The 26,308-nt window shown below is 42.8% G+C and overlaps 1 protein-coding gene across 1 annotated transcript in view; it reads left to right on the top strand.

Moving 5' to 3' along the window:
* The first annotated feature begins 15,354 nt into the window (after positions 1–15,354).
* The window catches only part of odad2 (outer dynein arm docking complex subunit 2), a 56,674-nt gene continuing 45,720 nt past the window's right edge, over positions 15,355–26,308 (top strand). Inside the window, exons 1-7 of the mRNA XM_049564741.1 lie at positions 15,355–15,452; positions 19,045–19,292; positions 19,658–19,815; positions 20,225–20,432; positions 20,626–20,732; positions 21,322–21,458; positions 23,845–23,961. Of these exons, the coding sequence (XP_049420698.1) occupies positions 19,069–19,292; positions 19,658–19,815; positions 20,225–20,432; positions 20,626–20,732; positions 21,322–21,458; positions 23,845–23,961 (951 nt within the window). The 5' untranslated portion in view covers positions 15,355–15,452; positions 19,045–19,068. The remainder of the gene's footprint in view (positions 15,453–19,044; positions 19,293–19,657; positions 19,816–20,224; positions 20,433–20,625; positions 20,733–21,321; positions 21,459–23,844; positions 23,962–26,308) is intronic.

The raw sequence follows: 26,308 nt of genomic DNA, 5'->3' as shown, positions 1-26,308 counted from the left end.
GACTAATGGGGCTTTAGGCCAGGAGCTTCCGCCCACCCTGTCTCCTCAGCCTAATTAGCCTCACCATTACCTCATGTCTGTAGGCAAAGGTCTTCAGGCCACGTTACCTTGAGCTGTATTTCTCAATTACAGGACTTTAGGCACCGGAGGGTGGGGAGTGAGGAGTGAACAGGGGATGCCCTTCATTCCTCCCTGGCCTAAGAACGCCTTTTCACCCCTGATGAGAATGTGTAGAAATCATAACAACACGCTCAGTCTAATAGCCGTAGCACAGTTGGTCATTAATGCAGGGTGGCGTATGTATACACTGCCTGCTGGGGCTGTGCAGGTTAACTTGTCTCTGTGTGTGCATTTGAAAATGAGACCGAGGGGTAAAAGTTCATCTGGAGGGTCTGCGGCACTGAAAATTCCTCTGACACATGTGGAGTTAAAGCAGGGTACAGGGGCCGAGGTTGCACAAAGGCATTGACTATGTTAGGGGAGTTCGGAGCTGTCCACCTGTATTTTCTTAAACTTTCTCTGCGGCCTTCCCCCGAGTCTTGTTGGCCTCTATCTGAGCAGTTTTAATTACACAGACTCTGAACTGTCATCTTTAAAGTTGGAGCACTCTGGAGGTCAGGACCTTCCTTGGTGTGCTACAAATTAGTCTCAACGCTGCCATGATTTCCCCGTAGTTAGGGTGAGTGAGAAAGGCAAAAAATATCACCTGCTTTCCAAATGTGTCTGTTTTCATTGCAGTGAAGCATTCTTTTAATAGCCTGTATTATCCTGACAGGTTTCCAGCGGCACTGTCATTCGAACGACTTCCTGCAACTTTGTAAAACCCAATACATGCAAATGTAAGTAGCAAAACAGTGTTTCTCCATCTTCCAGCCATACACCACTCAAATGGAATGTAGCAGTGCGTCCAGCTGGGGTATGAGAGCCCAGCAGCAGTAGCCATGCTGACCCTGTGTAATGACGGTAAGTGGATTACAAGGAGGCCCTGGTCACTGGTCATTAATATTGAGTCCGCTAGAGTTACCTCCATGTGGCGGCGGCTGCACCACAGGGACTGAACGCAGGACCTCCAAGATACCTGAGACGCGCATTGCTCTGTGAAGGGCTGTCTGAAAGTGAAAGGGACCAAAGAAAGATCAAGAGGAATCAGTGAGTACGTTTTTTGTTTTCGGATTAAAGGTCCAGTGTGCAGGATTTAAAGGGGGATTTCATTGGTGTACGATCACCTGAAACTAAGAATCGTTGTGTTTTTGTGACCTTAGAATGAGACATCTACATAAGGAGCGGGTTCCTTTCGCCCTGTTCAGACCAAAGATTCGCGGTGAGATGAAACAGTGTTAGAATGTTGCAGAGAAAAGTTGCAGTGTAGTGAAACGTCTGAGCTGACTCAAGCCGGCTGATGGTGTCACCTGCGACTCGGCTGGTCAAATCGCCGGTGACTGGTTTTAGAACATGGAGCACGTCACCTGTTTCAACAGCCAGCTGGCTTGTAGTGAAGTCAAAATGACCACAGACAGCATGTTCGCTTGCTGAGACAGGTGCTAAGTCCCTGCCGAGCCCGTCCGTCCTCGGGAACTGCCCATTGGTTCGACATCCCATTGTTCCGACCATATTAAACTCATTGTTCCGAAGTCCGTTCCGAAATCATCATGATGCCCTGTGGTTAAGGTCTGGTTAGGTTTAGGCACAAAAACCACTTGGTTAGGGTCAGGAAAAGATCATGGTGTGGGTTAAAATGAAAAAGAAAGTGACAAACACATAAGCTGTGAGCCTGCTCCGCCTCAAGCCAGTCGCGGCGCACCATACACGTCGAACCAATGGGCTGTCGAACCAATGACATGGACCCCCGTCCTCACGGTGTGCCGTGTTGGATGGTGGGTCGCTGCTGCTGCTAGCTGTATGTGCTTATGAGCCCAGACACAAACACATTCTCATTGACTAACTAAGTGATGCTGGTAATTTGTATTATTGTGACTTATTTATTATGAACACAGTCCATCTGATGCTGGTTTTGTTTCTGTTTTTTGCTGTTTCATCACTGCTACAAATGCAGCTGTAGCCAGTATCTCACTATCACTATCCTCATTCATGTTTTAAGAAGCTACAAATTATATTCAGCCACAAACTAAACCTGAAAAGCTGAAATCAGAACAGAAGTACAGAGAGTTGTTGAATAGAGATGATACACAGTCTCATCTAGTTGCACTGGTGTGAACTGACAGGTTTTCAGAATGTTGCAGAATGGAGCAATGCCAGGAGCGCCTTGTTTAAGTTCGTGTCATTGTAAATCTTTGGTCTGAACTGGGCTATACACTGAGTTTGTATTTTGCCCTACGGTAGTGAAGAATGGACAAACTAAGCACTGGCTCAGGATTGGCCCATTTGCATTTTGCAATGGCCACAGAAGTTCTCAAAGTCGAAATCACGTATTTCTCCCAATATGCTCCATAAAGCTTTGCTGTGGGTCCATTATTCTGTGTTTTCTTCCATATTTTTTGCATTACAAGCTGTTATAATGTTTTGTGTTGTCTTTTGTTTGTCTTTTTCTTAAAGGCGGTTGCCATTGGTGGATTAATTAATTTGTCCAGCCAATCAACGCACACCTGTGTCACTCAAGGTGTCTCTTGTACTGGGAGAGTACCTACTCTAAAGAGGGAGCTAAAAATTTTCCTCAAAACAGTTCCTAGTTCTTATGGTGTGGTCACAATAAAAAAAAAAGGGGGATTCGCAGAAATATGTTTTTAGAACAACTGAAAAAGTTTCTCAGAATCCAAAAACACCTAAAATGACCACGCTTACAACTGGCTAACACCAGCAGGTTCCAAGATGACTAGGTTGTTAGCTGTTAGCTCACCAGCTAAAGAAGTTCACCAACAAACCCAGTGAGAAGGTTACAGCTGCACAACCTTATACACCTCTACTTTATCCTATGTAAATGACCACCCATTAGTGATGTAAATGAATTGTTTTTTGCGATTTGTTCTATGTTTAATATCGGGTCCTTGTGCAGCTGTGCAGTGTTCATGGCTTTTGCACAATGGCCTTGATTGCCAAATATAACATGAAGTTCATGTGTGGTCTGGTGGTTGTGTGTGTGAGCTAATAGGAGGGAAATTTTGGATTCCCCATAGAAATGTGAAGACATGCGTTTATTTCACAGGCTGTAGTTCCATAAGGCAGCATATCATCACGTTATGAATCTCTGCATTTAAGAAAACACAGGGACACTTAACGAGACTTGTTCATGAGCGTAACAAACGCTCCCATGAAGCCCCAGAGGTTGATAGAATGTATATATTCTGGCTGATGTGGGTTCACACTGCTCGCAAAGACCTTGTAACAGACATGTAGAATACCACTGTTATTGCCGTGTTCTGGGGAACATGGTGACATGTTAGGAGCTCTTGGCATCTCTGTATCAACACCGTGCAGGTATGACGAGGGCTCAACCCTGATCATGACAATCACAGATGGAGCGCTAAGCTTGTTCCCAGAGCCTAAAAGCCAAGGCCTGGCCCCTGAACCTACACACTCCACACACCATGTTTTGACACATTGTCATCTTTTTTTTTGGGAGGAAGGCAAGGTAGGAAGAAGAACACAGAGTGGCTGCGTAGACGCTCACTGTGTGCTGTTTCTAATCAAGTACTTGCCCGGTCTTGATGGCCTGCCTGCCCATGATGGGAACTCCCGTGATCCAAGGGAAGGATAAAAAACAAACAAAATCAAGGCTGAGAGATTTAAAAGGGACCAAATGAAAGTGGGGAGAGAGGCTCTCTGCTTCGTAAAGGAAGAATAACAAGAAGCAGCGTGATTTTGTAATGGGTCACGTCCCTTTATGAGGTGACGTAATTTCCAATAAAGAGCCATAGGTCCTGTGAGGACCTGGGCCTATGGCTTTGCCAATATATTATGTGTTTAGCAGACAGGAGACTGGGCTACCAGACCTGGTGGACGGAGGACAGATCTGTTGCACACAACACGTTAAACTGTCAAAGTGGTTGTGACTCACATGAAAGAAACCATGTGACAGGGCTATGAGACAAACAACCCATAAAACAGATCACCTCTGCCAACTAATAACAGTTAGTTTTACACTCAAGTGTGATGACTTTCGGAACTCTGAGGCGTTTTTGAGGAAACGCAGCCTGAGATCAAAAAGAAATGGCAGCTGAAAGGGGCATCAGACAAGCGAGGCGTCAGGAAAAGAGAGGGATGCTTAGGGCCTTGTTAGTCCAAATCCAGAGGCGGCAGAGCAGGAGGGAGTTCTTCCCAGCAGTCAGCCGGAGCCTGTGTGTCATGTGTTAGCAGGTGTTGATGGCGGGGAGTGGTGCTGCAACGGCTTAGGGAGCAGTTGAGGGTTTTGGCTGCAGACAACAGGCCCTAATGAGTGATGCTCCACAGGGGCTGGTGTGCAGCCAGCCAGAGGTTGAGTGAATGGAGCGCCCCTTTAACTGAAGCCATCTGAAAAGGAGGAAATGCCCACAGTCCAAAGTCTGGCTGCCTGGCACTCTGACCGCTCTGCAGCCCTCCAGAGAGGCCCCCGCCACGAGGCTGAACCCAATCTCCAACCCCCCACCCCTTCGGCCTGTGCAGCGGAGCAGCAGCGGAGCTCACACGCAGGCCACAGACAGACTGATTAGTCCTCGGAGCTTTGTGATTAGACTACATTGTTAACATTGGAACGGTGCTGAGTTTGACTGCCTTTCCGTGGCTCGTTGAGAACTTGTACAGAAACGTATTGTATTTCCAAAGATTTTAAGCTTCAAAGTGGCTAGTGGGATACTCCCTAAGTGCAGCTGTCCTTTAAATTTGAGTACTGTAAAGGCTACTGTTTGGGAACAATAGGCAACTGACAGCGATTACCTGATGCTCAAGCTATGCCTGTTAGATTACAGGCCGTCGTGCCTCTGCAATGACTCCCTCAGCCTGTTGCTAAAGGCCTGAAAGAAGATGTGTCAGCCAATATATTGAGTTATAAAAGTCTTTTAAAGGTCCTGAAATTATGGTGCTCAAATCGTGCTCAAATAAGACTTCATCTGCTGACACTACTGGCAACAACTTTAATGAACAAAATATTATGATCATGAAATCTGCAACTCGTTGGCACAAGCTCAAATGAAACAAATGTCTCACGCAGCAGACGTGCATCAGTACATGTTTGACTCTGATTAATTACACCAGAGCACCTTGGCTATGTTTGAGTTGAGTGCGTTTCACCATTTGCCAGTAAATTTCTTTGTTTCCCTGTAAAACACTCTTCCTGTCAGCTACACAGAAGTAAAACAAATATGATATTTTATATCTACCCTCTCAGGGGTCATCCAAAGACTATCCATAGCCGTCAGTCATGTGCAGTGACACTGTAGGCCACCCTGGCAGCCAGCTGATCCCGAACTCCTCATGCAGTCCTGCTGTGGCTGCCATTTAATCACAGTATGGGGTTGGCTGAGGCCTGTGAGGAAAAGGCCAAGTGAAGGTCAGGCGTGTTATGGAAAGCAGCATGGTGCAACTCAATTTCAGACAGGCTTCTTGGTGGCTCTCAATCCTAAATATTAGCATTTGGCACAGAATGGCACAGTGGCATAGTGGTGCAGTGGCTAGCACAGCAAGAAGGTTTCTGGTGGGGGAGTGTTGCATGTTCTCCCTGTGTCAGCGTGGGTTTCCTCCAGATGCTCCAGCTTCCTCCCACAGTCCAAAGACATGCAGGTTAACTGGTGACTCTAAATTGTCCGTAGGTGTGAATGTGAGTGTGAATGGTTGTCTGTCTCTATGTGTCAGCCCTGTGATAGTCTGGTGACCTGTCCAGGGTGTACCCCGCCTCTCGCCCAGTGTCAGCTGGGATTGGCTCCAACTTTTTGACTATCAGAAGTGGGCCTTAAGTTGCAAAAGGTTGAAAAACCCTGTTCTAATTTATGTCTTAAGAGGAGAGTGAATAAGATTAAATGCATTGACGCAATGTAAAAAGGGTAGATTGCTCACAACTAATCTTTTGCTAAGCCACGCCCCTTTGTGGTGGTCCAACAAGCTGTCAGAGTAAACATGGAGCCCACACTGTAACTAACTGCACTCCCTGAAGAAATATGATCATATCTTTGGACAAATGAAGCAGTGATTCCAGAGAGAAGCAGACAGAGGGGTCTACAGTCTGTGTTTGAAGGATATATCCAGGATGTCAAACTGACTCAGCAGCAACAACAGGTTAAAAAGACAAAGCTTGTACTTATCTGAACCGTTAAGTAGCCTGCCACTAACACTTGCCTTATTAGACACATTTGGAAAAATATCGGGTTATAAAATAAATACACAAAAAAGTGAGCTTATGCCTGTAAATCCTGCTGCTGAACAGATTGTGTTTAGTTCACTGCCCTTTAAAATAAGTAAAAATAAATTTAAATATTTAGGTATTTGGGTTACGCATAATTTTAAACATCTTTACAAAGCCAACTTCCCGCCGCTTATCGAATCTATGAAAAATGATTTTGAGCGCTGGAACTTATTACCATTATCATTAGGAGGTAGAATTAACACTATTAAAATGACTGTGCTACCTAGATTTTTGTACCTGTTCCAGTGTATTCCTATCTTTTTGACAAAATCCTTCTTTTTGCTTATTGATAAATTGTTGTCTTCATTCATCTGGAATAAAAAAAATCCATGAATACGAAAGACTATTTTACAGCGACACCGTAAACATGGAGGATTATCCCTACCCAACTTTCAGTATTATTACTGGTCGGCTAACATATGCGCTATGTTACATTGGCTTAATCCACCACAAAAAGACAAAGATAGTTAGAAGCTAAAGCCGAACTATAGGCTACATCATCACAGTGTAAAAGTGAACCACCACATCACTGCTGATGGCCACACAAGACAATGAATATAAAGGGAAACTTTGCTGATACTGAACCAGCTGTGTGGCATCACAGTGTGTGCACATGAACAGTGTTTGGATTCGGATCTCTAGGGGAAGTCAAACAACGTTCATCTGCACACTCTGCGATGACACACAGCTGGTTGAATCTCAGCAAAGTTTCCCTGCTTCCCTTCACTGGTTCTGTACAGCAGGGTCGGTCTTTGTTTCACTGTTATAATCATTAAAAAGCAGACGCAGCATGTGTATACATTCAGTAGGCTATATCTTCAGGAGCTAGCTAGCTAACCCTACACTTTTCAGGGTCTGATTTTGGTTTTAGAACAGGGAAGAAACGTATATCTGTTTCCAACCTCTCCAGGTAACGAGTATCATTAATACACGACGAGCCGGCTAGATGCTTCGTTATGATCGGCCAGTCTGCGTCCGGGGGCGGGACTTAGCGAAGGGTCAGTTCACAGGGTTAAAACCTGAGACAGGTCATAAGTAAATATTTCTTTCTCTTAAGGGGTTGTCTTTTTTGTTGCAGAGTAAAATATCACTATTACTGCTAAAGTACAACTACTGCAATACAAATACTAATACAAAAAAGAGAAGAAATGAGAGCTTACGTCTGAAGTTACTTTAATTGGATTGCTTTAAAATAACAAAAGAATAACCAAGACTATACAAAGCAGTGACAGAGGTGTACTGTTCTGTGCTCAAAATAAATGATGTGATGAACAACAGAGATGTCTCCAGGCAAAGTCTTCTCTAAATTGCATTTGTCTGTTCACAGAGAAGTTTCTTTTTTCTTTTGGTGCCTTTCACAAGGATGTCTCATTATTTCCAATGAGCAATATTCCTCTCTCTTTCTTTTTTCTGATTGGCCTGGCAGCGCCAACGCTGGAGCCGCACCAACATAAAGGTCTCAAGCAGCACCTCCTCTTTAATGATGGGAAGACAGGGGACCAGCCTCTTCGCTCATCCATCTCTCACCACACTTAACAAGTCGCCCTCTTCGTCTGTTCTCACCCTCTCTTCCCGTCCCCAGCTTTTCCATTTCCATCTTCCACTCAACATCTATCTCCATCTCAGGGCGCTCTTTTCATCCACGTGTTCTTCTTCACTCCCTTTCCAAAAACAAGCCTACCACTCACTCCTCTCCCCTCCCTTTCTTGCTCCTTATTGCCTCTCGCCTTGCCCACTCTCTCCTCTCCTGTTCTCAGCCGCTACCTCAGCTCTCCCTTCATCCTGAGACAGGGGAGAGAAGGAACAAAGGGCCCCTGATGTCTTCCTGGAGAGGTTATAAAGAAAAAGTCAAATTGTATTAGAGCTCTCTGAACATTAGCGAGAGAGACAGCGCCAAACGTGGACGGCCTCTCAGACCGCACTTTCAAAATAATAATTACGCTGTAAGAGATGAAGCGAGGGAGACAGAGGAGCAAGGAGGTGAAGGGAGAAGGAAAGAAAGAGAGGGAAGATCTGTGTTTTTATTTAAGCATACTGAGCGTCCTGAAAGAGTAGAACCAGCTGCTATCTCCAGGCGTGCAGAAGGGGGAGCGGAGGCAATGCTAGCAGTCTAGCAGAACGGACTTTGCCAGCTCAAGGATATTTAGAGACCTTTATCTGGTTAACAGGTGAAGGTGGGGCCAACATATCCTCACATGAACTAGACAAACTAGACTTACATTTGCTTTTTTAAGTCATTTTTTGAGCATTATTTGCCTTTTTTCTTTTGTCTTTTTTTATTTAAAGCAGTAGAGAGGTGACAAGAAGTGAAGGTAGAAAGAGGAGGAATGACATGGCAAATGTCCCTGACCGAACTTGAACTGGGAATATTGCTTTTGCTGCACACAGTCAGCATCTGACACCTCTAGGCCAGCAGTACCAAGGCCGGATTACTAGGCAAAGTAGGCAGCTGCCCTTAGGTCCCAGCCCTGGATCCTGTGGGCCTAGTTTCTCTGCATGGAAACTGATTTTGGTAATTTGATTGATTTTGTCAGGGAATATGTACGACTTCAGTGCAACTAAAGTGGCTCTGTCTTGCAGAGAAGCCCCTAGAAATCTAGTTTTAAGATGATTTCATTTATATTGTACTACCATGGTTTATATATTTTTAACTTAAGTTATTAGCTCCATCATGGAGGTTATGTTTCGGTTCGGTTTGTTGTTCGTTTGTCAGCAGGCCAAACTAGTCCTGGTCCTAGTTTCATGAGACTCGGTGGAAGGATGTAAAATGGGCCAAGCAAGAACCCATTCAATTTTGGAGTAGACCTGAATCAAAGGGCGGATACACAAATGATTTGTCCCTTTTGTCAACATTGTGAGATAGGCCTTCATGCTATATTGTAGGCAACTGGACCGGGAGACGTTTCACCTCTCATCCCAACACATTTTCACTCAACCTCGTCACGTATTACCTTTTTGGTCATGGACTTTTCACGCAAGTCAGTGCCCAAGCGCCAGATTTTGACGAAGTTGAATATTGGCTTTGGCGGAGGTCTGCGCTCTCTGACTACCTTTCTATTTCTTAATTAAAATTGCCTCAAACTAATTAAAACAGATAGTCTGGGGCCAGGTAGCATTACTCCAACACAGGAAGAATAGAAAGTGGGTTTGGGTCTTTGTGTATTCTCGTACGACAGTTCATACGATATCCTACGAATCAGCGCCCCACGAATGACGTTACATCTTTAACATAAAGTTTTGTAATCATCTTCATTTACAGAAAGTTGCTGTGCTTCGGTCTAGGAAAAGACACATGGTTGGCTGACTCAAAGTTCCGTGTTTTGTGATCCATCCACCACCTCAACCTGCCCCCTAACTGGACCACTTGGGGCCGCTTCCTTCTTTACACCAGCCAGCACACTGGTCATGTGATCACAGCCTTTCAAAACATGTGCACAAATTACCGGCTCATCATTACATGGAGTATGAATGAATTTTGGTGCATTACTTAATGTCATGCAGTGCACAAGAACAGCCTGTTGTGTGAACTAATTTGATGGGAACTTGGAGATGACAGGGTATAAACACAAAGCTCGAAGTGTGTGTGTGTGTGTGTGTGTGTGTGTGTGTGTGTGTGTGTGTGTGTGTGTGTGTGTGTAGGGGGTTGGCAGTTTCTCTCCAGTGCTGGTAAAGATTCAATGATCCAACACTCTGCTGCAGTGTGTTTGCCTGAAGGTGTGGAGCTTTAACCAGCATCTTGGCATCATGTATTTCATGTTTGGCCAGTTGGTGGAAAATTGATCCACTCTCTTGAAAACTGCCACAAAAACGCTTCCTGTTGGCCAATACAGGATCACATCTAAATGGAAATGTTAGCACTGTGGTAACCAACTGAACCCATCAACCTGCCTGACTAAAACGTGCTATCTAATGTTGATGCACTCTACCGTGCAAAGCAGCGATGTCTTGGTGAAAAACAACAGCTTTCGGGGCTACAGTCCTGGCAGGAAAAACAGTAATGTCTCTGAAGAAAACAGACACTTTTCATGCCTGAAAAGCAGCTGGAAAAATTGCAATGTGTCCTGACAAAGCCCCCATGTTTGGTGCCTAAAAAGCTGCTGGGAGCACAGCAATGACTCGCTCAATTGAATCGATGACAAAGGAGAAATCTGGACCTCATGGCTGGACCAGTTGGGAACCACTGCCCTACACCACCTGATGACAAAGTCAGCTTATATATCGCCACACTTTACAACATATGATACACATAAAAAAATCCAAATTCGTGGTTTGCAGAGAAGAACAGTGCCGACATTTTCTTGCGGCCACTGGGTTGACAAGATCCTCTTCAGTCCTATACTTAAAAAAATGCGTGCATGTGATTTGTTCTGTATTGAAGCGGCATAGTTATCCCTCCTGTTTTAAATCTGCCCATGACATCCATGTTGGTAAGATGCTTTCACATTTTCTACTCTCTATTTTTGCATGAAATGACAACCTGCAGTTTTAAAGAAAAACACTGTATCAGCCAGTCAGAGGTGCTGGGAATATTTGAGTTTATGATGATATGACTTTCTCTAAGATATGTTTTGTGGTCACATGTGCTCATTCAGCTTCTCTGGAAAGACATAAAGGTTCTTGTAAAGCGCCTCGATGATTTCCCAAGAGGAGCCAAGTGTCGCCTTGCAGGATTGCAACCAAAATAAACAAAATGTGTTTTAAGTCATGTCGATGCAGACTTTGTCATTGGTTTTCCCCAGAACTCCCTATGGCCATAAATCTTGAGTTACTTCTATATTTGACAAGCGTCCATCCACTCCAAAGAAAGCACTGGCAGTAAGAGATCGCCACTTGAAATACATACTGCACACAGTATTTGAAAGCCACAATTGCAGGTTTATGTCCATAAGAAGCTCCAGCAATGATATTGTTGCAAAAAAATATTCTCAACAGTATCAGGTTTTGTTTACTGAGACTCATTTAGATTTTGATTAATTTTCATGTAGTGAACGTTGTGCATCCAACTTCTCGGACAGTTAGACACATTTTATTGTGTCTCTTTCTTGTTTTGTTTTTTGGTTTTAATGGCTAATGTAACACAGTGATGGGTTAATGTGGATATCCTTCAGGCTGTGTGCACATTAGGAATAATTGTGCTCAGTTTTCTTTGGCACTGCTGCCTTTGCTTCCGTTATCGCTCTTTACAGTTTGAGTTTCCATTGGCCTCTTGCGCTCGTGCCTATTTAAACAGTCAATAAACCAGGCAATTACTTACAACAGCTGAGTGATGTCATCGTTGTCTGTCAGATTATGAAAGGAAAAACAAAGATAACCTTGTTAGCAGTGACCTGGAGTGCACTACAGAGGACCAAATGTGTGCCATGAGCGGTTGCTTGGAGGAAAATTATACGCATGTCTTCAAGCTTCTTGTCCATCACAGCTCACCAGTGCTGAATCCCATTTAAAAGCACTTGCCCCTTCTTTTCTGTGCCTAAAAACACATAGGATTATGGGAAATGACAGGCAGGATTCTGGAGCGTTTTACAACCGGGGGATGTGGTCACAGCCTCTTGTTAGAGTCCCTTTTACTGTTTTCTATTTTGGAGCCTCACATGGATTAGTGCAACACATCTCACAGGTGCTCATTACAATGACCAGTGTCACCCATTCCTTTCCTGCTTTAACCGCACAGCCGTGAGCCGTGCTGAACGGGATCTGACATCGAGCCTGTAAAAACATCAGGGCTCTTTGGAGGAAAAAAAAAAAAAATACAGGAGATTCGCTCTCCAGCTCCCTTCAAACCAGGAGCAGGAACAGTAGTCCGCACACCTCCTCCTCATCACTCTTGTTACTCACGCACAGCTTTTGTGTATGTTAAATCTGAGTGTTAATGGAGTGTTGTGGAGATTGGACACTCCGTGAGCGGATGCAATCATGATGTCCGTGTATACAGAGGCCGGGCCGCTACCTTTCTGTGTGTGTCATCGGTGTGTTTCCATGCAGCTCAATCAGCGAACTGAACTCAAGCACTGGAGGAAAAGCATGGAGAGCAGTTGTGTTTATTATGCTGTATTAAGTTTTGGTCAAAGAACATCTAAGAGTGAGCAGGTGCTTCTGAGCTCAGGGGATATTTGTTTTACTTTGTAAAAGACCCAGGATGCGGGGAGCGTTTCAATCCCTTTTAACAAACGAACAGCAATTAGGCTCGCTAATGAGACCCTGGGTTAGATGTATTAAGACTCTTGTTTATCCTGCTTTCCTTCCTTTTTTTGTTCTTTTCGTCCCCCATCCATCTTTGCTTTTTTTATTGCTTCACAGTCAGGCAATCCCAGACACAAACACACACACACACACACACACACACACACTGATGCACACACTTTACGTCAGCTCTGTCTGAGTTCACTCACCAGTGTGTCTGAGCTCCATTGCTTTCAGCCCCCCATCTCCTGCACTCCGTTACAGATTCATAGTGCTTCTTAATTTAGACAGCTTTCCCCTGGTTCCAAATAAAATACCTGAAGGGGGGAGGCAAACTCATAAATCCACTCTTCTAACAACAACAACATCCACAGTGATCTCCCTTGATACCAGAGATGAGCTACTACTTCTTCCCCTGGGGGATCGTCGATGATTGATTTACATGCAGGCTCAGTCCAACTTACCCGAATGGTTTAGGAGACAAAGTAGTTCCACCTGCTGTGCCGACGCACGGCAGCCTGAAAGGAATAGGTTTCTGTGCCATTGGCGCTCCTGGCAGACAGCGTGCCAGACAAGGCAAGTACCAGAGGAAATCAGTGGTTTCATTGGCCATGAGATACCCCAGCCCCGGGCATCATGGAGCTGCCAAACAATAAGAACACTAATTTGTTCTTTGAGAGGAAAGGGGTTTAATCACGTTCAATGACAACACGTCTGCACCCCATTTGTGAATCATGTATCCGGGAGCATGTTTGCTCTCATACAAGCTTGCTGCCATTGTGTGGGGTCTGAGGATATCTTTCCGTTCCTGTCTCAGATCACTTTTGGGTGAGTGTGTCCAGTTAAAAGTGTCCAAAGACTGATTTTTTTTTCTTGAGCATTGCCTTAGTTGTTCTTGCAAATCATTCTTTATTTATACCCCCATGTAAATGGCTGTCCTCATCCACTTTAAATTGATATTTAGGTATATATTGTCCTGTCTGCAGTGATGCAAGCGCTGTGCTGGACCGTCGTGGTGAAGAGGGAGCTGAGCCAGAAGGCAAAGCGATTTACTGGTCCATCTACGTCCCAACCCTCGCCTATGGTCATGAGCTCTGGGTAGTGACCGGAAGAATGAGATCATGGATACAAGCGGCCGAAATGAGTTTCCTTCGTGGGGTGGCTGGGCTCAGCCTTAGAGATAGGGGGAGGAGCTCGGACATCTGGAGGGAGCTTGGAGTAGAGCTGCTGCTCCTTCATGTTGAAAGGGGTCAGTTGAGCTAATTGTTGTGCTAATTTAATATGAGTAAAGGATAATATGTAAAAATATAATGTCTGTATCAGTGGGCTTTTACACTTGAAAAGATTTTATTTACCTTCACATCTCTATGTCCAGAATTAGGGCTTAACACACCTGTGACGATTGGCTTATTAACTTTGAACTGAGTCAACTTATTTGCCGTGTCTAAACAGAGAGTATCCACCCAAATAGACTGTTTTCACCATCCAGTGTTTGTCTGCAGGACACTGCCAAACCAGTAGTGAGAGAGGAAATAGGCTCTCAAATGTGCGGTCATGTGGACACTCTAAAAGGAAAGCATACAGGGATTTTATTATTACGACAACATTTGACTTGAATCTAACACCATGCGAGTCACAACACTTTCATATCCAGAGTTCACAGTTGTGTAGTAGTAGTGAGAGACCTCACACACTGATCGTGTGAGTTACTGTTTTATCTTTGTGTTCTTGCTCTGTATAAATCTATCTTATAGTAATAACTTTAATAGCTTTACTTGTATGGCACAGTTCATACAGCAAGTGCAACTCAAAGTGCTTTACATAATAAATGAGAAAATACACATATAAGACAGAATGAGATTCGATCACACACTCGCACAGACACATACACACATTAAAATACGAATTAGGTTTGATACCAACGTAAATAAAAGCCATAAAAATGCAGGTCTAAAAAGATGGTTTTAAGATTTAGTTTGAAGCTGTCTCCTGAATCAGAGAGTCTGATGTCCTCTGGAAGGCTGTTCCAGAGACGAGGGCCTGAGACAGAAAGCAACATCATTGTACTTTTTAGTTTTACTCTGGGGGACATTTAGTAGAACAGAGAAGGAGGATCTTAGGGATCTGGAGGAAAAGTACTTGACCAACATATTAGATAAAAAGTCAGGAGCCAGTCCATTAAGAGATTAAAAACTTAAAGCAAAATTTTCAAATGAACACAAAGCCAATGAAGAGCTTTTAAAACCTGAGTAATGTGTTCTTGATGTTTAGTCTTGGTGAGTAGATGTGCTGCTGTATTTTGGATCATCTGCAGTTTGTTTAAAGATTTCTTTGAGAGGCCTGAGAGCAAGGCATTACAGGAGTCAGGTCTGCTAGAGATAAAAGCATGAACATGTGTATCAGAGTCTTCTTTAGATAAAAGAGGTTGCACACAGGCAATGTTTCTAAGATGGAAAAATGCATTTTTGGATGTGTTTCTAACTTGGGGTTCAAAACACAGGTCACAGTCAAAGATAATGCCAGCTTTTGTAAATGGCTGTTACATTGACACTGCTTTTCTTTTCATCCAATGATTAAAAACCTCAGTTTTGTCCCTGTTGAGTTGCAAGAAATTTTGGGACATCCACATATAGCTATCTTCCTTTTTTAAAATCTATTGTAATGCCAAGTCACTCTGCATTTCACTGCTCATATTGTTCATAAGTCTGTGACAAATAAAGGTGGATTACAGAGCTCCTGTGAGTCATTCAGTTTTCAATTTGTCATTTCAACGTTTGGGTTTGGTGATATTTGACCCAACTCGCTTTCCGTCGTGTTTGACTGTATCATAGCAACCAAGGGGGGCGGATATGGCTGGGAGAGGAAGCGCGTGGTTTCCATGGACACCGCTGACACTGAGCTTTCGGTTAAAGTTTTGAAGTAGAAAAGAAACTTGAAAAAGACGGTAAGTTTGCTCTTGAGTTAATTTGTAGACGTAACAAATTAAGTTAGACACATGTAGCAGGTGTTTTAGTGACGAGGAAAAGCCGGAAATGGTTGTAGTTAAGCTAATGTTAGCATAAAACCGAACTGTAACGTTTTATCAGCTATGCAAACGGGGCTAATTAGCAGTTAACGCTGTTGGTGTTCTCTGTCAACCTTTTAATTACAATAAGGAAGAAGCACTCGACAAATAACAGTTACAACAGGTGTGTTTGTAAATGTTTTTTATAGAGAATACTGTCCCCTGTAGACATGTTAGCTAGCCTTTCTCACAGCAGACATTTTGACTTGTCATAGAAGGGAAAGCACAGGTGTTACTGATAACACTAATGACGGCTCTGTTCCATTTAAGTGCCCCCTGACAGTGTGACAGTGAGCCAGCAGGCACAACAGACATTTCACACAGCAGACACTTTGACATGTCACAGTAGAGAGAGAGCACAGGTGTATTTAATCACATTAAAAGTATCTGGAGTCCACTTACAGTAGGGGAGGTCCTGGTAGGCTGGCTCACTTGGCTCAATTTCACTTGTGCTTTAGCCTACTTTGACAAGTCAAAATGTCTGCTGTGAAAAAGGTCTACACAGCCACCTGAAACTATCCATCCTACCATCATTTATTCTACTGTTTACACCTGCTTCTCCTGGATGTCAAGTCAAGATGTCTTCTGTAAAAAAAAAAAACACAGCCCACTGAGCACCATAAATACAACATGTTGCCATAGTATGGCAAATGCAGTATGGCAAAATACCAGGATGTTCTACTACATCCGTTTCGATTTTGCAGTTTGCAAGCCAGCATGCTTTTCTGGCTATTCCGACCCACAATCCTTTGCACAGTGAACAATACATCGCATCCACTGTCAGAAGTCGCACTGATGGGTGACAGTGCATTCAGGTGACTGATGACCAGTCGTTTAGTAATATTAAGACTTTTGGTTGTTTAATTGAATGAAATAATCATAATTAGAACCAACAAAACAGTATTAACAGAAAAACGTATAGCTTACTATCATGAATATAGTATGTTTTAGGGATAGACCGATATGGTTTTTGAGAGCCGATGCTGATACTGACTATTATGAAACAGAAATACCGATAGCCGATATTTACAACTGATATATGTCTGCTGTAAAAATCATAGTTGACACAGAATTAAAAAAATAAACACTGACAAAGAAACACCAGAGGCAGGATAAAAACTCAGAATGAAGAACGAAATTTTAGATCTTTCAATAAATAGGATTGGAAAATAAGTAAGTTAAAAATAAATAAGTAACAAAGTTGAAGAATATGCCAGATAAATAAAAACAGATTAACAAAAATAGATAAATACACAATATATATAACAAAATTTTAAAAATAAAATGAAAAACAATTAAAAAATAATAATGATAAAATAAAATAAAATGAAGCAGAGCCCAATTACAAGCCAGGCTAAAAAGGTAGGTCTTGAGTTTGCTTTTAAGAGCCTAGAGTGGTAGGTGCAGGCGGTGAGAAGCACGCCAGGGGCAAAACATCGCAGCTAAGGAAAACAAAACTGTATATTGACATATTGGTGGAAAAATCACAGATACCGATAACCCTTAAAAATTCATAATACCGGCTTCGATCATCTGTCAACCCACAAGGTACGCAGTTATTACTTTTGCAAAATAACAACATCAGGTCTCTCTGAGTTGACCTCCGTCTCTGGCGAGCTTGGTGAACGGCATTTGTTTTATCTCCTGGTAACAGATATACAAATAAGAGGGTCAAAGTTCAGGGCTTAATGTTATGAGAAAGTAGTATGTCCTATTTGTGTGCATACAGCATGCAACAGTACATTCTTTTTAAGGGCAGCTACAGTACCTACTAGAAGTAAAAAGAAAAAGTACGCGATTTGGAACACACTCTATATCTACAACATAGGGCTTTAAGCTTTGTTCGAGTGATTTGAAAGTCAGCCCTGGGGACTGAAGGCAATATATTTTAGAGTTTCTAAACCTTGTCATGGCCTTTTGACCCATTTTAAAGATCCCAAACCTCTCATGACCTTAGCCACGGGCTGATTACAAAACAATGGGCCCCTGGGCACAGATCCACCTCTCACCACACACAGACTTTGGGGTGGTTTTGTGTCTCTTTGTAGTCGTTATGTTTTCGGGGAGGGGTGGAGGTGGGGTTCTCTTAGTGGTCGCCACATGTTGACCCTTTAAAAACAGACCTTCCGCAAACGACTGCAGAAGAGAGTTATTTGCATCGTTCTGTTTAAACAGACCTAAAATAAGAAACATAATAGCCACAGCATTCATTCTTTTAGCAGCAGAAAGCTAAGGCATCCGTCTTCCCAAACTTGACCTTATGTTACTTTACATTACATGCTTAGCAAACATGGTATTTTGCCATAATTATGCTGGTATTTCTCTGTAATGGCCACGGGAGATTTTGGTTTCCATAAACTTGTATATATATCAATCTAAAACAAAAACCACATAGCGAGAGAGCATTCATTCTTTTTTCAGCAGCAGCAGCAGCAGCAGCAGCAGCAGAAAGCTAAGGCTTCTATCTTCTGTGCCATCACATTATATGCTCATAATGATGTCATTGTGCTATGTTGTCTGTGGTGCAAAACCCTGTGGTGGCACCAGAGGAATGAATGTGGAATTCATCACAATGCCTTTACACTTCGCTGATAAAAAAGAGTATATCTCAAAAACTATATAATGCACATGGTTCAAATAACTTATAGAGTGTTGAGAAATATTTTGTTTATGTTTCTACATTTAAAAATCATTTTGATCAATATGTTTTGTGTTTTTATTTTGTAAGTCTGATGAAAAATGATTTTTGTATATTTTTTTTAAAGGGACAATTTCAGCACTTCCATCAGTTATATTTAACCTTTTATCTCAGGTTGTACGGAATATGAAACATCTCAAGGTACACCAAGAATTGGCATCAGGATTAGCATATATACCAATGAAGTTAGTGGTGGACCATTTCTATTGCAGAGTTCAAAGGGTTAATTTGACATTGATATTTTGCAAGTGAAGGCCAGGGGGGCCCCTGACACTTAGGGCCCCTGGGCCAGTGCCTGGTAGGCCTGTTCAGTAATCCATCCATGACTTAAGTAGCGTATAGTTGTCAAGTTGTCATGTGAATGTCAGGATGACATACTTTTGTACTATATTTTTAACGGCTTAGAGTAAGCTCTTAATGGATTAAGTGTAAATCCACATGTTAAGCATATCTGGTTTAGTTTTAATTAATTATTATCAATTAACCTGGCAGTTGTTTTCTCAATTAATCATTTGAGCAGTGACATGTCAGAAAATAGTGAAAAATGCAGTCGCAGTTCACTAGAGCCCCAGGTGACTTCTTCAGATAGCTTGTTTTTTCTGAAATATTAGTTTACTATCACGTTATCAAAAAAAAAAAATCAAACAAATGTCTTAAAATATCTCACGTGGCCTTTTCTTGATATCTCCACATGTGGCCCCAAGCCCAGTGTTGATAAAATGTGAATACAGTGAAATGACTGAATCATCAAACTGTGTTGTTTTAAATGTTTAGTTTCAGAATATCCCAGCCAGTGCCATGGGGGTATCGCTGACGAGGGCAGCCCAGTGGACCACGGCCAGCTCTGGTACTGGCAAACTTGAGCTCACGCCAATGAATGAGTCCTTGTTGAAAGAGATCCTGCACTTTGTGGAGCAGTTCAGCTCCCGACACCCGCAGGAGGCAGAGCATGTGTTCGAGGAGCCTCTGCAGTGGAGTACCACTTTAGTGGCATCTGATTTCAAAACAGACTATGACATCAGGTTGGTCTAATCATGAGGCAGGCAGCTGGTTGGCCAACGCTTTGAGTATTACGTGTCTGTGCAGGATATGCTGTCACCATGGTGTCCAAATGTATTTTACCTTGGCTTTACTCAAAGCAGTGGGCTATAATTAATTTGTTTTTCAGCTTCAGTTAGACTGAGTACATTCCGTTTTATTTCATCAGGAGTTCTACTTTCAATGTGTGGTTAGCTTTGTATCTCGTAGCTTAGAAGCGGAGAAGAACAAAAACAAAAATACAGACTCTGATCTTCCTTAAGTGTATTGGCATTTATAATCTGACACAAAAGTCGTAATAGGGATAAAACCGAAGTATTAAAGTTGTTTTCTTTTCTTCTCTTCACAGTGACTCAGATGTTCAGTCTCACGAGAAAGACAGTGAAGGGCACCCATTGTTGCAGCTCTCCCCTCCTACTGTTTATGTACGCAGCTTCAGCCAGCTCTCTAAACTAGTTCATCTGGCAGATGATAAGAAGCTGGAGGAAGTTCAAGCCTGTCTAGAAGGTAAGCGTGGTGACCACAGGATGAGATTTGAATCTAATTTGCATCATAAGTAGTCCAGCCACCAGCATACCTCCATAACCCGCAGACTTAATTTGTTTGTCCTGCTAGTTATTCTCTACAACCATCCAATTATGCTGCCAGTGGTAATGCTTTACAGATATGTGTTTACTTTAGGGCCACTGCCAAAAAGAGATAAGGTAATATGTATTCGTCTGACAGAAGAATACATGATGAATACTGTAAAAAAAAAAAAAAAAAAAACTTGGCAAAAGAAATATGTGTGGAAAAAAATAAAGTCCATGTGAAGCCTGCTGTGTCGTTGGTTCAAAATGAACTCACTCACATTTTTGGATTGAAATTAGCCTCTGAATCTTAAGATTTGCTAATGCTAACCTCTTTTAATGTTCAGAAAACAGAGACCCCGTCGTTAAGATTCTTGGACCCAGCTTTGCCAGCATCCTGAAGAAAGAAGACGCCCATACTGATGTGCTGAGTCTGGTGGACAAAGTGAAAGAGGAAGATCAAGGCAAGGACTCGGAGGTCAAGGTCAAGCTGTTGCTCTTGCTCCAAAATATGGATAACCAGCTCCTCAGCAAGTGCCTCAAAGAGATATCTGAGTAGGTGCTCCCTCTATCAGAATCTGATGATCTATCATCCTCCAAGGTCGTTTTTTACTCAGATGCACAGTTTTACAGCAACATGTGGTTGTTTTTGATTGGAGTAGGCAGTGGGTTTAGAAAAAGGCAACCATGAGTGAATGAGATAAATTGGAAGTTTGTTTTGTTTTGTTTTTCTACATTTTCATTACAGACAAGTCAGCCTCGACCCTACCGCAGTGAAGAATGAAGTGGAGTTGTTGATGCGGTTCTGCAGCGGAGGGGAAAAGAGGGTGTTGAAGTCGGTTCGATACACATCAGGTTTGAATTATCTCCACATCTCGCTGGGTTGCGAGGAAAGCAATTGCTATTAACACTAATGCTGGATATTCCAAAGCATAAAAAGTATGTGTTCTGCCGCCACAAAAGACATGGAAGTCATTATATCTGTCAGATTCCAGTTTACCAAGTCGTTAGTCAGTACATGCTTTTTTGCTTCATTGCAGTGTATTTATCATGGCCTAACAAAGCATGAGCACACCAAGTGGTAAAAGCAGTCCCCATTTCTCAAGCTGAATTGACATGCTCTATGAAAATACTCTCACAGCTAACACTAAAATATGATAGACTAACTAAGTGGCTCTTTTTTTTTTAGTAGATGATTTATATTGCAAGTGAAACCATGGCTCTTCCCCGGGCTCATGTCTCAGACCTGTGCTGCTTGCAGTGCTATGTCATCTTCTTTAGCAGCCCAGGCATTTGGGATGATTTCTCTTATTGCTCCACTGTTTCCCCCCGTTCCCTTCTTCCTATGGAGACAAACGTGTTGTTGCTATCAGGCTGCAATACATGATATAAAGTCTGCAGGAAGATGTTTGTAACCGCCAACTTTCCCTGCTTTGCTTTTCAGATTATATATTTTCAAACGGCTGCCGCGCCCCTCCATGGAGACAGGTGCATGATGAGATTTGTTACCTTGCGATTGAGCCTTGTGACACAGAGGCCCTCTACATCACCTGCAGCACTGCTGGGGTTTTTCTCAATGGGGTAAGATGAGGAAGATAAAGCACCGCAGACTACATCAGCTGCAACAGTCAATGTAATGTTGCCTATGTAATATTCTGTGTGTGAAAATGTTCAAGGAGGTTACCTTGTGGAAAATAATTTTTGATAGGCTAATTCATTATTGTACAGTGAGTTAAGTGGCGGCAAATTCAATCTGTATGTGCAGTATGTAGTGCTCCAGAGATTTATTCTGAGATCTTTTAGTACTGTTCTTGAAACATAAATCTAGAGTGCAAAAATTTGCTTCTGTTCTCCACAACAGCTGTTACAGTACCAATCTTAATGCAACATGACAGCACACAGTTGTCAGTGTACAACAGAATTCATTGTCTGTTCATCTGTCTATACTATCAATTTCTATACCTCATAAACACCCTGCTTGTACCCTAGGTAAAGCAGTAAAAAAAAACATGGAACTGTCATTACTACAGCCGTCCCTCCGACCGTTGACTCGGATAGATAACTTACTGAATGAACCTACACAGCCATCATCATATTCAGTGCTTATCGAACAGTTCAGTGCTCCTGTAGTATATCAATAAGTTCATGTTAATCATTATGAGGAGTTTCAGGACACAAATTCAAGCTATGATCCGTGATCCAAGTGGAAACAAAATCCAGACCATTCATTCCTTCCTTTTCCGTAATCACTTATCCTGTTAGGGGTCACAGGGGTGCTGGAGCCTATCCCAGCTGACACTGGGTGAGAGGCAGGGTTCACTCTGGACAGGTCACCAGACTATCACAGGGCTGACACATAGAGACAGACAACCATTCACACTCACATTCACACCTACGGACAATTTAGAGTCACCAGTTAACCTGCATGTCTTTGGACTGTGGGAGGAAGCTGGGGACAACCCACACTGACACGGGGAGAACATGCAAACTCCCCATCCCGGGGTTTGAAGCAGGAACCCTCTTGCTGTGATGTGACAATGCTAACAACTGCAACACCATGCCGCCACTATGAATTGTCTATATTGTAATTTTCTTATGTTGGTTATTCTGTACACAGTCTATTGCACGTCTGTCCATCCTCGGAGAGAGATGCCTCTCAGTTGCGCCTCCTGTGATTTATTCCACTCTTTCCACATTAAATGTTTTTTTGAGGGAGTTTTTCCTTGTCTGAAGCGAGGGTCAGAGGGCAGAGGGTGCGGCATGCTGAACAGACTGTAGAGCCTCCTGAGGCAAATTTGTGATACATGATATTTGGCTTTTTAAATAAAAAGATTTTTGACTATGACTTTTGAATTCACCCACTAAATTAGTAAATCATAGTCTAATTTTAAAGCCAGTGGGGAGACTATGTAAACCCCCCCCCACCTTGGGTTTGAACCAGGAACCCCCTGGCTAACCAATGCATCACCTTTTACCTTTTTTGACCGGATAATGGTTTCATTAAGATTGAAATGACTTTTTCAAGAGAGACCTGGCCAAGGCCCAGGGGATAAAAAGAGAAATTAGAGTATAGACAATATGGAAATCAAGTACGTCAACAGTTATGAGTTTCCAAAACTAGCAAAATTAGACAGAAAACAATAGATTTAGTTACAAAGGCAATGACTAAGAGTGCTGTTTTCCAGATCCTTTAAAAGTAACTTGAGTTAGGAGTAATCACTTCTGACATTTGTAAGTCCTTCTGTGCATTGTTCCAGCTGGATGGAGTATTTAAACAAAGTACAGTGGTCTACAAGATAACCACACCCAGGAATAAATCGTAGAGCACAGTGGTGTACTGCATCCAACACCTTTAGACACTGGGCATGTGCAGTCATTAAGAGCACATCACTGAAATCCAACATCGTTCTAATAGTTGCAAATACAAGTTTACAAAACAGCAATACTTACTAATGTTTTCTGATGCTGTGAGAAGTCTCTTAACATATTAAATGTGTGTAGCATGAGTAAAACAGGCCTATATTTTCCTCATGATTGGGTGAGAAACACCCAGAGGTCCATCAGTGTACCACTGCACAAAGAGTTTCAAATACCAGGAATCCCTCTGAATGTGTTTGCAATCATTTCTGAGAGAGGATTCTGCGTGCTGCAGCACCTTTCACTCTCTCACTGACACTGCTGAAGCCATAGGTTTCCTGCCTCTGTTTCTTCACCTGGAAATGTTTCAGCCAAGGTGAAAAATCTCCAACCTTAGAACGACTGGGCGACACAGATGCAAATGAAACCTCAAAGAGCAGCAGTGTCTTAAACCTAATTTAGTGGTTTACATGGTTTTACACTTCCTCTTGGAGGCTGCCTGGAGACACTCTGAGCTCTCTAACCTCAGCTATTCCAGCTGACATGTGGGTCACATTATAATTGTGGTTTTGAGAATTAATGAAGCTGTTTTTTAACGTTGTTTTCACAGGGCATAAAACAGGAGGGGGAGGAGAACTGCTACGAGCGAACAAGCGATACGTACAAAGACCTGGTAACTCTTCTGAAGAGCAGATCTCCACATTTTGCCGAGAACATAAACAAGCAGGTACAGTGGGACACAGGCAGATGCAATTATCATCAACACATTAAGACCTCCCTTTTGTAGCCTTGAATTTTAGCTCTCAAAGCAGGAATGTGTGGGTGTTGAAATGCCTCTTTGTCCCACGAACAAGGTCCTTCTCTCTAAACCTTTGATTTGATCCCTGATGCTGTGTGACTCATGTGCATAAACAGAGTTAGGATTGTGTAATCAGTGTCTGTGCTGCTCCACGCTAGTGAGCTAGTGTCTGGTTGTCACTGTGTTGAAAAATTTCTGAAGCCGACCTCCTCTGTGTTCCAACATCAAAACAGCACAGCCCCATTCCTCCCACCACCCACCCCCTCTACAGACACACGCACGCACACACGCACGCACTCATTCCCAGACATTCAAATGCGCGTGATTTATTCAGTAGTGCTATTTCCTGCTTTAGTAATTTGACGACATAACAAATCGCCTCAATAATAGATTCCAGCTGCACCCGAAAATCTGTTAATCATTTAAAAATATGATCTCTTTTTTTCTCACTCACACTGATGTTTGTTGGAAAATGTGGCATCATCATCATCACAGGCTCATCAAAGCATTTATAAGCCAATTGCTGCTCACTGCCTGCTCTGGACATTGGCCCTATCTCATAAAAGAAGGGGGCAGTAATTACAGAGATTTTCGATGGTAGGATTTATTTGCACATTCACTGATGTGCATTGCTAGTTGTCTTTAACATCCAATAATGCTGAAACTTTTTTTATTAGCCATGCTAGCAGCCTGGCTCTATAGATGAAAATGTTGCTCACACTCACATTCACACCTACGGCCGATTGGAATGGATTACTGTACATTTGTGTGTACGACGTGTACGAAATCACTTCCTACTTACAATGTGGTGCACTGAACATCTTAACTCTCCATTATTTAATTTGGTTGGCTGAATTCTGAATGTGAAATGTATGCACCATATCATGCCCTCAAAAATTCAAGTTGCATCCATGACATATACTAATACTTTTTGTTAACAATCCCACAATGCCATGCACTTCATTTTATAGTTGCAAAAATAACCATCGAGTGACTCCAGATTTCTCAGTGGAGATGCAGAGTGTTGATGGTTCAAAAATGTCAGACGTAATGAATCAGGTGATTTGGAACAGAGCCTTAAGCAAGGTTTATGCTTCTGTGTACCTACGACGCAGAGGGCTTTGCAGAGGCGTTGCGTCCCTCTGCGACCGACACAGAGACGGGACGTGCACCTCCAAAAAATTGTAACCGCGCGTTGAGGCAGCGCAGACCCAACGCAGACCCAACGCAGACTGCAAGAGCTACGACTGGTCCTTCAAACTACATCATTTCCGGCATTTCACAAGGTTTCACTTCCTGCTGCAGTACCACAACATTGCCATTTTCAAAAGTCTCCATTGTCATTGTTTTTGTTTTTGTAATAAGAGCATTTGTTGTTCATTGTCAATCATTTCGAGCTCCAGCAACAGTCTTTCTCTCTCGGTCGTCATCTTCACTGTGACTAGAGCAAAGTCGGAAGATAAACAAACAATGAACAAGCAACTACCATAGACGTCACAGAGTCTAGGTAGGTATATAAAAGAACACCGCGCCCCCGAGCGCTTTGGCGGGGAATTGCATGGTGACTTAGGGCACCAGTATACTGGCTGCGTGGCCAAACGTACGCGTACATAGTGTGCTGCGCCTGTGTGTATGCTTGCTGCAGCACGGTTGTTCGTTGACGCAGCCAAAACGCCTGATACTGGTGGTCTCCGCTAGGGGCATACAACAGCACTCAGACACAGAGGTTGCGAAAAGCTAAGAAGGCGATGACATTGTATTTCCGGATGTAGTAGGCTATACACAAACATGGATGCTCTCGAAGAAGAAGAGATTATAATTTTATGTCTTTTAAGATCTCGGCAGAGGAAAAGGTGTCGTCTCCGCCACCATCGGAGATTGTTTGTGCGGCCCGACCTCACGTTCACGGTCTCTAGAGGTCTGCTTCACAGGAGCGCCTCTAGTGTTCATGTCAATATTGCATCTCACACATGCGTCACTTTAACCCTATGGGCCTGAACGATGCATAATGCGTCCAAATTCACACCTGTTCTTCTCTATTGATTTTCTCTGTGACCGTGCAACATAGCGATGAGCCACGCATATCACGTGAAACAGCGGAATTGTAGCTTGTAGTCCAGTGTTTTCACAGCGAAAAAAAATGATAAAGTTACACTAAAATGATGTATAACAGAGCTTTCATACAGCTTTGCACACACATTACTCTTGGATGGATTACTCGCGAACGCAGGCTTACACAGAAATGCCACACGTATCACATGAAAGCACAGTACCA

This window comes from Epinephelus fuscoguttatus, linkage group LG21 (genome assembly GCF_011397635.1).
Source record: "Epinephelus fuscoguttatus linkage group LG21, E.fuscoguttatus.final_Chr_v1".
NCBI classification, from domain to species: Eukaryota; Metazoa; Chordata; class Actinopteri; order Perciformes; family Serranidae; genus Epinephelus; species Epinephelus fuscoguttatus.
The sequence above is the reverse complement of the archived record's forward strand: the minus strand, read 5'-3'. Positions and strand labels throughout refer to the sequence as shown.